Here is a 15072-nt window from a genome sequence, read left to right as displayed (position 1 = left end):
AATATCATATCAAAACTTTTATCTGTTTGCATAAAAATGCATTTGATTAAATCTATGGAAATGTACACTTTTAGATAAATAGTCTATTGGCCTTTTGACCAGGACCAATAATGTCTCTTCTGAAGGGCCATACAGTTACAAAAACTCAGAGGTGGAATTTTCTTCAGTTATATGATGGCTTTGCAATGACACAGCAGTTCAAAGCACAGAGTTATAATGACCTGGGCAGCAGTCAGCCCAATTTGTCTCAGAATCTGTACTGAAGAAAACATTTCTTCCCATTTCAAAGGAGTTACTATTTCTCTTAGAAATCTGATTGCTTTAGGTTCTGATTCTTGTGAAGTCCTATCTAGAGACTGAAGAAGACTTCACGAAGGCAGAGGAAAAAAGTAATGAATGTTTATTGCAATGAAGAGATCTAAACATAAGGAAGGAGTTAACAAAATATGAGATCATGTATTTCTTGTACATGAAAATGTTGTTCAGGAAAACCACACAAGGAAACTTTTTTTTTTTAAGAAAAGAATTATCTTCAGTTGGAGAAGTATTTTTCTAAGCTCTTCTGCATTTGAACATGACAGTTTTTTTGTTCAAACAAAACTTGTGCAAAATCTCCTGCTCTAGCTGGATCACCATGAGTCTGTGGGACCTGAGGGGATTCAAACAGTAATACTGAAAAAGCTGGCTGATGTCACTGTCAGGCCTCTCTCCGTGGTTTTTGAATTATGGAATCTGTTCAAGTCCCAGTTGACGGGAAGATCACTGATGTTGTCCCAGGTTTCAGTAAGAGTATATAAGACTGACCCAGGGAGCCACAGGCCCGTCAGGCTCACTTCAGTGCCTGGTATAATTATGGAGAAGATTATTATAGAAGGCATTGAAAAACAGCTGAAGGACAATGTAGTCATTAGTCATAGCCAGTACAGGTCCATGAGAGGAAAGTCTTGCTTATCAAACCAAATTTCTATTTATGACAACATAAACATTCTTCGTTAATCAAGGGAAGCCATTTGACATAATCCTTTTCAATAAATCTTTTGAAGCTGTCTCTCGCAGGATCCTTCTGGACAAAATGTCCAGCCCACAGTTGGATAAGCACATCATGTGGTTAGTGAGCAGCTAGCTAACAGGTCAAGCACAAAGGGTTACAGTGAATGGGGTGACATCACCTGTCACTGGTGGGGTTCCACCAGGCTCCAAGCTCAGCCCTCTGCTCTTCAACATCTCGAGAAATGACTTGGATGCAGGACTTGAAGGTACAGTAAGTTTGACAATGATACTAAATTAAAAGGAACTATTGACTCCCTTGAAGGCAGAGAGGCCCTGCAGAGAGACAGAAACAAATTAGAGGGCTGGGCAGTTGCCAGCTGTATGAAGTTTAATGAAGACAGTTTCCAGAGTCTGTAGCTGTATGTAAGGACATAATGGGAATGAGATGTTGGAAAGCAGCACTGCAGAAAGGGACCTGGGTGTCCTGGTCAATGACATGTTGATCATGAGCCAGCAGTGCCCTGGCAGCCAGGAGGGCCAGCCCTGCCCTGGGGTGCATCAGGCACAGCATCACAGCTGGGCAAGGGAGGGCATTGCCCTGGGATGGCCTCACCTCAAGGTGTGCAGTTTTGGGTGATGTAATATAAGACATAAAGCTATTAGAAGACGTCACAGTTCTTGTCTTAAAATATTCTGATAGGAGCTGTATGTCTGCTGACTTTCTGCTTGACCACTTCAACTCTTTGAAGTGTTGGTGGTTAGGTACATTTACTTTGAAGTAAAAAGTAGCAAAAGGAAATAAACCTAACCCCCAAGATTTAAGGGTGCATAACTTCAGTTTACTGTAACATACAATAAACAACCTGTGAGTGTTTTTGAGTGCCACTTTCAGTCACTTAAATTTTACTTTAGGAGGAAATTGCCCCATCCATTCTAAAACCTTACTTTATCTAGCAATATTTTCTAGTTAAGAAGTCAAGTGAAATCAAAGGATTCATTTATTTCCTTTCCTATTATATGTAGTTTAGTAAAGGATTTGTATAGGAACTAAAAAATAATAGAAACCACTCTCCTCTTGAGGTTTTCAATCTGACGCATATTTAGAGGTATATATTTTTATCACAGAGGGTTTGTGAAAAGCTTTCTTGCCACTTCATTGTTAATCTTCTTCTTAAAATATCCCATCCTAGCAGATCTTTCAGTGCATAGAGGCAAATATTGAAAACAGCTGCAAAGAAAGCACAGACAGTTAAACATCTTATGTAATCCATCAGTGTAGGTGAGCAGACTTTTGTCTGACACCCTTCTATCTCATAGTCCATCATCACTGCAATAAGCAGAGATTAGTTGAAGAAAATGCTACTCTGCTTTTTTGCAATATTCTACCTGAACACTCTATCCCATTTTTTGCTATTAACCTAAATTTTATTGAGCAGTGCACTGTAAAGCTTAAAGTTATTATGGTGGTTATTGTAAAGGTCGCAAGTTCATTTGTGGGTTCCATGACATGTTGGAAGTGAAAATTGAGATGAAATTCCTTTTTTATTTGCAAATTTACTTCCCTTTTGAGTTCTCCTTTTATAACTAGTACTTCCAGAGTTTTTGCTAAAATTGGAACTGTCAGGGTAAATAAACTGTTTGTTTTCTGTATCAAAAGTGGTGCTTTAGTGAGCACTACAGGTGAATTAACTGAGAGTTCTAATGTGCAAAGTACTTTTCACAAGCGTTTGGAAAGGTAACTCAAGAGAAAAAGTGGGGAGGTATCTTCTTTCTTTTTTTTTCCTCCCCTTTGTGATATCACTTATGGTATCACGTTTTAAAATGCATAGTAAATTGGAATACTATTAATTTTTTAAAATTTCACAGAAAATATCTTGATGGATTTCCAGGATGGGACGATCTGAGAACTTCATGGTTTGTGCTTTGACAGACTTAATGGTGCTGAAATGGAGTAGATACATGAGTCTATAGAATGAATATATTCCAAAAATGTTTATTTATGAGAAAAAATCCAATAAAATGCATTTTTCTGGAATTCATTCTTCAGTCTTATATTTTTTCAGAATGAAAAATAGTTGCATTTTAATTTAAATACTTTATTTACAATAGAAACTTTTTGCTTTGGAACTTGCTCTAAGAATTTAAAAGCATTTCCCTCAGCAAATTAGCAACTGTCATCTGTCCAAAAGAAGGGGAGAGGTGTGAATGTATCTGACTGTCTTTTCATTAAAGTCAGACAAGAAAGAGATTCAGGGAATCTACATATGTTGCTGCAATGCAGATATACTCAGAGGAACACAGGTTAATTATTCATTTATTCTTCTGACACTTTATTTTGTGCATTTGCACTATGATTAATTGTGTTCTGTTCCTTTTGATTAACAGAAAACAGTGATGTAGATGAGGAGACTATGAAGGCAAACTCTCAGGGGTTTGTTGGCTGTCTATCTTCAGTGCAGTTCAACCACATTGCTCCTTTGAAGGCTGCACTGCACCACAGCAGCTCAGCCCCTGTCGTTGTAAAAGGGCGTTTCACTGAATCCAGCTGTGGTACTTTAACTGGAGCTGACTCAACATCAAGTGAAACAACCCATTCATTTGCAGGTAGCATATGGTTATCATTTGTTCTGATCTCTGAAGCAAAATCCAAATAGAATACTCATGACCTGAATCACAACTGACTTTTTATTTTCCATGTGGGTTAACATCCCAGGAGTAGTTTGTAAATAATTCTCTTTTAAATGTACTTACTTCCTTTTCTCTAGCCTTTCTCTTTTCATCTGAATGTTTGCATTTTTCTTTTTATCTCTGCAAAGTGTCATCCACGTTGATGTTCTATGCATGCTTACTGACCCATACTACTGCCACTGTACCGTATTGTAAATGAACTGTGACTGTGAGAATTTCTTTAAAAAAGTCTTCTATTTGTCTGTCATTTTCTTTTTTTCTTTTTTTTTTTTTTTTCTGCTGCAGATCACTCTGGACCAATAGATGAGGGAAAGCCCTTAGCTAATGCAATCAGAAGTGACTCTGCAATTATTGGAGGTAATAGGGACGGTAACAAATCCACAGGAAACATTTCTTTCTAATTGTGAATCTGTCAGTGATGAATTGAAGTCAGTTTAGTTTTGTGTGCATACAGAAACAAGTAAAAGCTCTTCATTTTACTACATTTGGTAGACAGAAGTCAAGCATTGTTTTCAAATGCAATTGATCACGCTCTTCTTATTACATAAATTTATGCTGTGTTGCTATATATTGAAACATTCTGATGAAATACAGGGTAGTTAGGACAGAATTTCAACCTGCATAATAGTTTTGTCTATGACTTAAAAAAATGCTTGGATTTCTTGTGAAAAAAAGCATATATTTAAGAAAGAACCATCATTTCTTCTTGACTTTGCCAAAAAATTACCTCTTGTTACAAAGTCATGTTTAAAATCTTCTTTAATAAATCTGAACAAGAAAGACTTTTTCTTAGGAATATGAGGTGTCACTGCTTGAATCAATCCTCTGACAGTCTGAGGAAATTTCATCCTGGTTTCCTGTTTAGAAGGCAATGTTCTCTTGGAAAGACTCACTTGTGTTGATTTACAGCTTAAAATGCATGTTAAAATAATAACAACAAAAATAGTTATAGTTGGTTTGAAATACAATCTCTTCTTCATTTTCTTCCAATTTCTTTTGGACATTTTTATCAGGCTAAAATAGAACTACAAATGACCATTCATAAATTTTTTTTTTCAAAATACTTTTTTTTTTTTTAAATCAGAGGAATAGAGGAAGAACCATGTAGAATTCACTTACTTCCAAAGTGAATATGGTGATAGTCCCTTTTTTGTTTATGCCTGTCAGATCAGAGCATAAACCTTACAATAGATGTGTGTGCTTAAAGTACAGGACTGATAAGGGACCTGATGTACAGCTTCCATCACTATCCCTTTCTGGATGATTGTCCATCTCATATGAATCCTTTATGAAGGATCCAGCTCATATGGATACCCACATGAAATCTACCAGTTCTGTTTCTTTGCAAAAATGAGAAGTACTCAAATGAGCCTTAATAGGGGCAGTTTGTGGTTGGGGACCCTCATCAGAAACCCAACTCATTTTACCAGCATTGAAATATGTATATGTCTCTGTCAGTTCAAATTTTCTTTCAAGGCACAGTGTCTTCTCCTGTGACAATCATTCTCTGTGAGAATTTCTAGGAGTATTTATTCTTTTGGGAGGAGCTGAGGAAATAAAACTTGAAGATGATGTTTTGACAATATAATTCTGTTACAAATTGCATAGATACTTTGACAGGGCAGTGAGATAAAAAGGTCACCCCCTCTGTCTTTTAAATTCTAAAAATATTTACTTTCTAAGATTTTTTAAAGCCTCATAGACAAAGGAAATAATGGAATTTAGTAGAACAAAACTGTCCAGGCTTTTCATTTAAGTTGAAATTGTTTAGGTCTATGAATGGTTGAGTTAGGATAAGAACTAGTCACTTTTGTCTTCCATTTATACAGTGATACCTGCTATGGTCACTGCATGCAAAAGCACACTGCATGACCAGTGATCTTTAAGAGAGTAGTACCCAAGATACTAAAATGAGATTATTAAGCCTAGAAACTTCTCTGCTTGTAAAGTGATACTTTAGTGATTTTGTACAGACCACATGAGAATTGTACCATTGATTTCAAGGAAGGTAAGAATTTAAAAGTACATTTTTTACAAAAGTGAGTTTTTTACATGTCTAGCTTTGTCAAAACTTGATTTACTGTTTCAAAAGATTAATATTTTTTACATAAGTATCTGTACATAAAGATCACTATGTACTAGATAACTTAGTGTGCGTGGGGATTTTTAAGTGTGCTAACAACAAAGCATTTTTAAACTTCAAGCTGTAGTAGGTACCATCCTTTTAAGATAGTAATAACAGCACAATTTTTTTGTTATTATGAGAATTTAGCACTCACAATTTTTCTACTGGCTATGTTTGTTTAAAAGTCAAAACAAAGCAATCTGTGCAACATTAAGCAAAATTTAAACACCCTAAATGAATATAACTAAGAAAAGTATCAGTTCAACTACTTCAGACAAAACAAGTTTATAGAAAAGTCCTTAAAGAGATCATCTACTGTGATTGAAATAAAAGAATGACTATTCTAGTTAATTTAAATAAAACCAAGGTTTACTTAGATTGCAAAGTCCATCTCAGAGAAGGATTTACTGTATTAAAACCTTTATATTCCTACAGTGCTGCTCATAGTAGAGATCAAGAAAATAGGCATGTACCAAATTTTGGATGCTCTGTTTTTATCTACAGTGCTAAGAGATTCGGTATTTTTATTTTTCTTGCAGTGGTGACCAAGTTGTGCAACAGACTGTCCCTTTGTCTACTGAGGCACTGCATTACAGCTGTTTCCCAGTCTGCTTAGTGTTCTGTCCATCCCAACAGCCTAGTCCTATTTTCTGCCACTGACAAAGACGATCCATTTTCCTTCTGTTTCACATCTCCTCAAATTCCTCTCCTGCCCATCTTCTGATTCATGAAGCTAAAGTCCTAAGACCATTATGACAGGATGAATGAGGAAGAGAGGAGATGGGCTGGCCGCCTGTAAGGTCCTGCCTGTCTCTGTGAGAAGTATCTCACCTTACTGTTCCTTGTCTGCGGTGGCTTGAGCTCCCGAACCAGCAGAGATCTAGGGCCTGATAGTGAAGGAGAAAAAGAAGCCCTCCTATTGAAAATAAGGCCCCTAGTGGTTTTCCATTCAATAATTTCAGAAATTATAATGATCTGTGGATTTTATATTATTATTAATAGGGTGCAAAATTTCAAAACAATAACTATGAAACTTGTACTAGAGTGCTCTTTGTGATTTGAAAGTAGCAATGTCTTCTCATTTCCCAGGCTTTCCTGTAAGCCCTTCCATTATGTGATGTAGTCATTCCTTCTTCGTCCTGCTCTCTGGCTTACGTGTTATTATTTGTCTGTCCTTTCTCATTACTTTTTTTCTCTTTTCCTTTTGTAGGTGTGATAGCAGTTGTCATATTCATCCTGCTTTGCATCACGGCCATAGCCATACGCATTTATAAAAAAAAAGGAATATACTCAAAAAATGAGGCAAAAGGATCTGAAAACGAAGACAGTGCTGAATCTGCATTGAAAAGTGAGCTCAGCATGCAAAACACAGCCAATGAAAATCAAAAGGAATACTTCTTCTGATTGTCATTAATGACATAATCTAATATAATGATGTGACAGTCTGACTTTTTGCTAAGCCAGGGGGCTCTCACTGGGCAGAAAATGTTCTTGCACACTACTCTAAATGCAATGGATTTGAGACTTACTATACTTGATATGTTCAGTCTCGGTGATTGCTGTAGCGGGCCTCTTTAAATTACATGCATTCCTTAGCTATTATACCGTAAATGCATTTTATGTAACAGTGAATTAGATATTGTAACCAATTTCATTGTTGGTAGTTTCCGACTGTTCTAATGTGACCTTCTACAAATGAATTTTAATGTACACACTGAATATGATTTTTGAATGGGAAAATTGTTATGAATTTATTCCTATCCTTTTCTTTAAAATTTGATTGATGATTTTTTTGTTCAAGGTGAAAGGTAGATTCTAATACTTTGTGTTACTAAAGAAATTCTGCTGTGCTGCATTATGGTGATCCGTCTTACTTCCTCAAACTGAAAATGCCTTTTGAGCTGCTGTTGGCTGGTGTCAGCATCTGCTTGTGAGCCATGGCATTTGATGTCCAGAACAAACTGTATTTTTTCCCCCTGGGATATGACTGATATCTTCATTATCCCTTCCTTTTGTCGGGCTTAGCAGAACTGAAGAGTGTACAGTGGGTTGAAATATTTTAAAATCTCTTTTGCTGTAGATTTTCATTTATGGTCAGGTGATGGCACCGAGAGACTCATGCACATTCTGGGCATTTTGAATAAAACTGGGAGGAAAAGGCAAGACCTTTGCTTAGAAAGATCAAGTAAAAGATAACAATAGTTAATTTATCAAAAGTTAAAACAACAAAAGATGGTCAGGGTTACTGTCCCTAGAAATTAGTGATAATGCTTCTGTCAAGAAGTAATGCTCAGTGCTCTAATCGGGTTGTATTCTCTGAAACTGTTTTATCTATCATTTGCTCCAGACCTCAAGTCTAATTTTTTTCAATGTTATAGAAATTATACAGTGAACACATGAACACTTTCATTCTGCACTCTTAATAGTACCTGCAATACCTCTGTGAGAAAAGGTCTGATTACACCACTCAAAATTAAAAAGGTGCTTACTATGCTGACAGAGTAAGTGAAAGCTATTTATATTGCACAAACAAATTGTTAGATATGAAGGCTAGGTTTAAGTTTTCTAAAAAAAAGATTGTAAGGTCACTTCAGACACCATAGGGTATCTGAAATACCCATGTGGCCTGATGTGAATGTCAGATTCTACAGAAGGTATGTGTGTTTTGGTAGAAGGCATTATAAGTGGCATTAGATGACAATGTTTAGGTAACTGACCCATGCAAAGCATTTTTTGGTTTTCTCCAGTCAGATGACTGGGTGTCTGGAGCTTGGATTTGAGAAAACAAACAGGATTTCTATGACCTTGTAGACTTGAGATGGAAATTTAAATATCTTCCAAATTTATTTATATCTACTCCCACTGAAAGCAGTGAGAACAGTCATTGTTTTTTATTCAAAGAATCAAAGCTAGACCCTAGATTGTGCAGTTTAGAAAATGTTTATCATAGGTGCCCAACAACTTTATAAAAACATGGAAAACTGACATGGTATGCCAAAACCCTTTATATGTAAATTTCTTTACATAGATAGTAATTGTAAATATAAATATCCAGCAGATGTTTTAATTTAAAACTTATTTTCTTCCATCAGTCTTTACTTTCTTTTTTCAGAATTCTACCATTCCTTTCTCCTTCCTTCTATACAGATTTACTTAATTTTTAGGAAAAAATTATTTCCTTTTTTGGGTTGCCTGGATGCTCTGCAGTCATAAATTGTTCAGATTAACATGTAGTGCTTTCTTGTTTTCATTTTTGCAATTCTGTTTGCATCTCTGATAGATTAATCAGGCTGAGGACCCAGGATCAAGAACTGTATCCATGTTGTGGATTTCATACAGTTTGCTTCATGGTAAGAAGTCCCCTTTAGGAAGGCCAGATCACTGGACTAGTCTTAATAAAATATCATGAAAATATCCTGTTTGTGGGTGGAGAGTGGTAGTGGTGGAGGTGAAAGCCTCACATGAGCCATGACAAGAAGACTTTGAATTACGAAGTTTACTAGTCTGAACCTTCTCATCTACTTACTTTGAAGTGAAAATTATGACTCCTTTTTGAGGCTGTGTCCTAAATTGCATTAAATTCAGGAGGAGCCCTCTTACGGACTTCTCTGCAACCAAAGCCTCTGCATTTCAGGAGGTTTTCCCTTTCTGCCATAGACATGTAGGTGTCCACCTCTTAGTGCCACTTATATCAACAGTGTCACCTGCAGGGGTGTGTCCCAGTCAACTCCATTTTTTAGCCTTGTGGGATGTAGTAACAATGTGGGGACAAAACCTATAAGATGATTATTATAGTACACCAAAGCAGATATTTTGATTGAATAATAAAAGAGAGGTTCTCTTTTATCTTAACTCTCATAAGAGAGTTACTCATATAAACCTAAGAAAGCCTAAATTTTACCCACAACAAGACAAGTTGGAAGAATGTAAACCTAACTTTTCAATCACTTGCTCTTGGTTTTATTGCTATGTAAAGTTTTATTGTGTGTCTTCATGGAGAGAAAGTTCTCTTTCCTTACTTTACTTTGTTCCAAATGAATACTTTCCCTATTCCTCAGAACTTTTAAAAGGAGCAGGAAAGCTTAGTAAAATCCCTATTTCACAGACTAGATGAAAAGGCAGAGGAGGATAAAAATGCCTGTATGAGTGGTGCACTATTTCATTCAAAGACTTCTTTTAAGGCATTTTATTTTGTGAGGGATTCTAAGAGGGAAAAGATATATGGATTTTGTTGAATGAACATCTGTAGATTTGTAGAATAAATCAGTTACGTCTCCCTGAAGATGCAAATGCCCATTTTCATCTGTAGGAACAGTGATCATATGTTTGTCACCTTTATCTAAAATATACATGTTTGAAATCAATGAAGCAGCATTTTTCATTACTTGCTGCATTTCTATGGGGATAAAAAAATGGTGGCACCGAAGTGCGCTAAAATGTCATGGAACATTGTGCTGTCCCTTTTTGATTCTCTATTCCATTGTGTGATTTTCACCTCACTGTTAATAAAGACTTTTTAAAATAAAGTGAGGAAAATATTTTTTAAAAGAATTTGTATTAAAAAGTTTAAAACTGGCAACAATATACTGATTTTTTTTTTCAACAGTAAATATATGTAGAAGTGCACATAATATATTGGTGAGTGTGGTTATTTATAGATACTTTGGAGCACTAATGTGACAAATTTGCTATGCATTGACACATTTTCCATGGCAAATATATTTTTTCTTAAGTACATACCAAAATAAATAGCAGCATGTATGCTGGTACATTTTTAAAGCTTTGTGTGGGCTCCAGCTATAAAGGGCTTATAATTATGTATGTACTCAACATTTAGCATATAAATATGATTTATTTAGGTTTTGGGAAAACATTTTCCAATACATCCACTGTTGTGTGAATGAAGAATATGTTATAAAACAAGTACACAACTTAACATGAAATGTAGTCACAATCAAAATAAATTTACAATATTGTTATTCATGGCAGCGATGTACAAGAAAAAAGGCATGTAAAAGGCAAAATTTCTTTAAGGAAGCCCCTGCATAAATTCAGAACATGCAACTATTGCAACTTAGCAGGGAATTGATAAGAAACTATCATTTTGAAAAAAAAGTAGTTACTTTTAGAAGCAATTGTAGTTGTTTGCACCCAAGGCAGAGATATAAGTGCATAAGCTGTGTTATGCTACAGGAAAAGAATGTTCTTTGTAACAGAAAAAATATTTCCAGAGTCAGAAAACCTAATTCTGAAAAAGCTTGTGCCCTAGTCTCTGAGTGCAATGCACATTCTCTGGAGTAAATATGCAGAAACGTGACATAATTTTTTGCAGATTGAGCACCTAATTCTGCAGCCGAAATTATAGTAATTCCTTAGCGTTCCTGAACATTTAATGAGATTGTGCATTACCAAATGCACAAAAATAACAGTAAAAAATCTCTCAGAAACTAGTGTTGACTGAAAATATACACATGTAAATCTATGGAAGTAGTTTCAGTGTTGTTTTTGCTTTCAATGCAAACAACAACATGTTTAAAATAATACAGAACAGAAGGGACGTACCCTTTAAACTTCCTCTATTTAGAACCTTCTCCTAAGGCCTTTTGGCGGTGGTGGTAAGACAAAGATTTAGTGAGTTTAAGTACAGAAATTCTGAAGCTGCTAATTTGAGAAACCGAAACAAAACCGCAAAGATGTTCATAGACTGTGCTTTGCTAAGAAGTCATACTCATCTTTATTCTTGAAGGACTGTCTGAGAAGTAATTTTTGAGCTGGCACTCAAAATTTTTGAGCTGGCACAAAAACTGGCACTACTCTTTGGATACATTCCCTAAACCTCTTAATCTTTGCTCTTCCCGTTTCTTAGAAAGGAATCAGGCATCACAATATCATTGCAAAGAGATGGATGCCCTTATACCAAACACTGACATAAAATCTCACTTAAATTTACATGAATTTCTGATGCATTATGAAATGTTGATGTTTCTAACATTTTGTAGAAATAGCACTGAATAAATCATTCCTGAAACACTTATTAAATAGAATGCTAAATCCACAGTAAAAATCAACTCCAGCCTCTGAGGAAACGTGTGTGTAGAAACACGCACACACACATGCATGTAGATGGGCTATGATGTCAGTTCTAAGATTCTTTAAATTTTATAATTTTCTTTGTGTTATGTCAAATGTTGAAGAAACGTCCAGAGTGCAGAACTCCCCATACTCCCCACACTCCCTATGTTTGGAAATATTCAAACTATTTCAAGAAATAGCTGAGATTTTCAGAGGTTTTTCAAGGGGGCAAAAAATAAGGCCTGTAAGAAGTAGACACCCAGGCTTCTGATAAAAAAGGTTGCAGCATCCCTCACACACATACAGGGATTTTTTAAAATTGTTTTTTAGTTACATCTAGGGCTTGAGAAATTATTTGACTGATATCAAAATAAATTTCATACACTCATACACAAATCACAACATTGATCATCATATTTAAGCTACTGTGTACTGTGTGTGGTAAAAAAGTTCTAATTCATTAGTAATCCCTGTCCTTTACCAATTCAGTTGAAGTGTACTTCTCCCAGTCAGTCACCTGTTTTATTTAGCACCAGGGCTCATGCCTTTAGATTAGGTGAGACAGTGGGCATAAAAAAAAGATTCCTAAATCTGCAGAGGAGAAACAGATACTCAGAATCATTCTGAAGTCCAAGAAAATTGACAATAAATTGTCAATTAGTTGAACCGGATTTCATCACTGTGAATTTGTCATCAGAAACCTAGTGATAATAACATAAAAAGAAATATTAAAATAATGCTTATATTCTTCTACAAACCAGCTGATAACAGATAGGGCCTGGTAATCTTTATATGTTACACTTTTTAGCACAGCACAGTATTTTTGTCTTTAGCATACTGATACATGCAAGATCCTAATGCAAGTACAATGCAAAGTTTTTGAGTCTGTGCTGATGGTTTATTTTTCCCGAAAGCAACAGTGCCTTGCAAGCAATTTATAAGACCAATGTTAATTTATCTAAAAGCAGCCATCACAAAGTCTGGATTAGAACCAGGAAATCTGCAGGACATCCCTCACTACGTACTACAAATTCAGGATGCACACCTGCCTATAAACTATTTAAGTAATTGACAGAATTTCAGCAGACTTCTCTACAGTTTGTGGGCTGAACTCTGAGAAGCCCAAGAATATCTACCCCACCCTTAACTGTATGGCCTTGAAAAAAGCCATTGACCTTAACACTCAATTTATGCAATGCAAAGAATACTCTGAAGTTTTGAGTAACTTGCTTAATTAATATTTGTGAAGCCCTTAGAGGATGAAAGCTTTTATGTAAATAGACAGCATGATAATAGAAATAAGATCCTATCTTTTATTTAGCAAAAAATGATATGGTAACTAATATTAATTATCTGTATTTGTTTTAATACATTTAATTCAGGACATGGTCCTGTTTCTTTCAGTCAGAAATAATAGCATTTTCCTGTTCTTTTATGCACAGAGTAACTCATGAATAAAGAGTAGAAAAACAGACCTTGGACTACTTGGTGTAATATAGATTTGATTGCTTGTCTTCTTGTATCAGAAAATTAGAGCCCAGAACACTTTCATCCAAATAGATGGGAGATACTTGAAGTAAACAAGACAGGTTTTATACAGATAAACACAAAGCAGGAATTACAGCCGCACATCTACATTCTTACAAAATGTTTCCTACTAATTGATCATGTCATCAAAAGGAGTATCATGTGTCAATGTTTTAGTGTTCTTAGTAGCTTGATCAGCTTCATTAATCTCATTTTCTGCTATTTTTTAGTTACTACAGAGTCACTCTTCTAGCCATGAGTAACTGCTAAGCATGCCATATCTTATTTTCTAGGTAACAGGATAAAAAATCTACTGTTTTCTAATACCTTTAAATCTTTTGCTGATAGAAACACTCCTTATCAACATAAAATAATATTGTGTATTCTTTATGAAGCAGCAAATCTAATAGTAAACATATACTGATGTGGTCTTTGGTTCTTTTATGGGTTTTGGGGTATTTTTTTGTTGGTTACCCACACCATCCAAACACATTCACAGTAAACAGAAAAGGCTTTGCCCCTTTTAGTGAAATCCCATCCTGTTTGTGAATAAATTATTTCAAAAGGGTCCTATACAATGTTAATATTTAATTTAAAAACTTTAGACTTGGTAAGAAAACATTAATAATATTTCAGTAGTTGCAGCCCCAAGGAATATCCTCTCTATTTTTAATTAAAAGTATTATTAAACATTCTTTATGTGGTGTATTTTTTTTTTCTCTGTTGCGCTCAATGACACTAGAAATAGAGGTTTAAATCTCACCATTCAGCCATGGTCCCTTTGCTGTGGCAGTTCAAAAACTTTATGTGTGAAATGCTTTCATATTTACATATAGGAACAGGAAATACTTTTCCAGCTATGGTGTTTCAACTAAAAAGCATAAAGGATCTTATTTTTGCACAGCAAATGCACCCCATGAAATTAAAATTCAACCGGATTGTTTAGTGTCCTGATCTGTAAATCAACTCACACTTAAGTTATTGGTGTTGCATTGCTATGATTTTTCTGCTTTGATATTCAGATTCCAAATATATTCATATGATTTAAAGTAATTTTTCAGTAATTCTTGTCATAAGCATGCAAATTCTGTGCTTCAGTTTTTTTACAGATAAATCCTACTGGAAATTAGCAGTTAAGTTTGGAATAGGTGTTTTTTTAATGTTTCTTATATTCCTTTACATGACACATTTACAAAAGTTCATCTATTTTTAGAGAGTGTACTGTGAGGGATTTTTTTATGTATTCCCAGAAGTCATAATACCAATAAAAGGACAAAATTCATAGAAAAGGAGGAGAATATAGAGGAATATAGAGCAGGAATTTGTTGATAAAACTTTTTATAAAGTTCTGAAATTTTGCTTTTATGATATATACTTGTACAGATATTTTTCAGTTCATATGAAGTGCTTGTTTGGGATCATGTCATTAAGCATATAAAATTTAAATTATTTATTTTGTAGAAACAAACTAAACAATTTTAGTTTCAAGCTGATATTTAGATGTCTGTTTGCCTCAGTAAAGTACTCCAATATGTAAATTAAGCACAGCATGAAATGCTTATTATGTACATTCTCTCTATATCTGGTACATTCTCCATGAAAAATAATAATAATTAACAGCCCCCTGAAACAGGAAGATCTTTGAGTGTCTAGAGTTCCCTTCGCAGTAT

General features: G+C 35.0%; 1 protein-coding gene across 4 annotated transcripts in view; it reads left to right on the top strand.

Annotated features, from left to right (window-relative positions):
• Window positions 1–14056, top strand: part of CNTNAP4 (contactin associated protein family member 4) — a 203801-nt gene extending 189745 nt beyond the window's left edge. For 3 of the 4 annotated variants that reach the window (XM_063179795.1, XM_063179793.1, XM_063179796.1), the window contains 3 exons: window positions 3376–3594; window positions 3964–4035; window positions 7014–14056. In XM_063179795.1, coding sequence (XP_063035865.1) covers window positions 3376–3594; window positions 3964–4035; window positions 7014–7207 — 485 coding nt within the window. In that variant the 3' untranslated portion in view covers window positions 7208–14056. The remainder of the gene's footprint in view (window positions 1–3375; window positions 3595–3963; window positions 4036–7013) is intronic. The other variant, XM_063179794.1, reaches the window with a different exon arrangement.
• The last annotated feature ends 1016 nt before the right edge of the window (window positions 14057–15072 follow it).

This window comes from Melospiza melodia, chromosome Z (assembly GCF_035770615.1).
Source record: "Melospiza melodia melodia isolate bMelMel2 chromosome Z, bMelMel2.pri, whole genome shotgun sequence".
NCBI lineage: Eukaryota > Metazoa > Chordata > Aves > Passeriformes > Passerellidae > Melospiza > Melospiza melodia.
The sequence above is the reverse complement of the archived record's forward strand: the minus strand, read 5'-3'. Positions and strand labels throughout refer to the sequence as shown.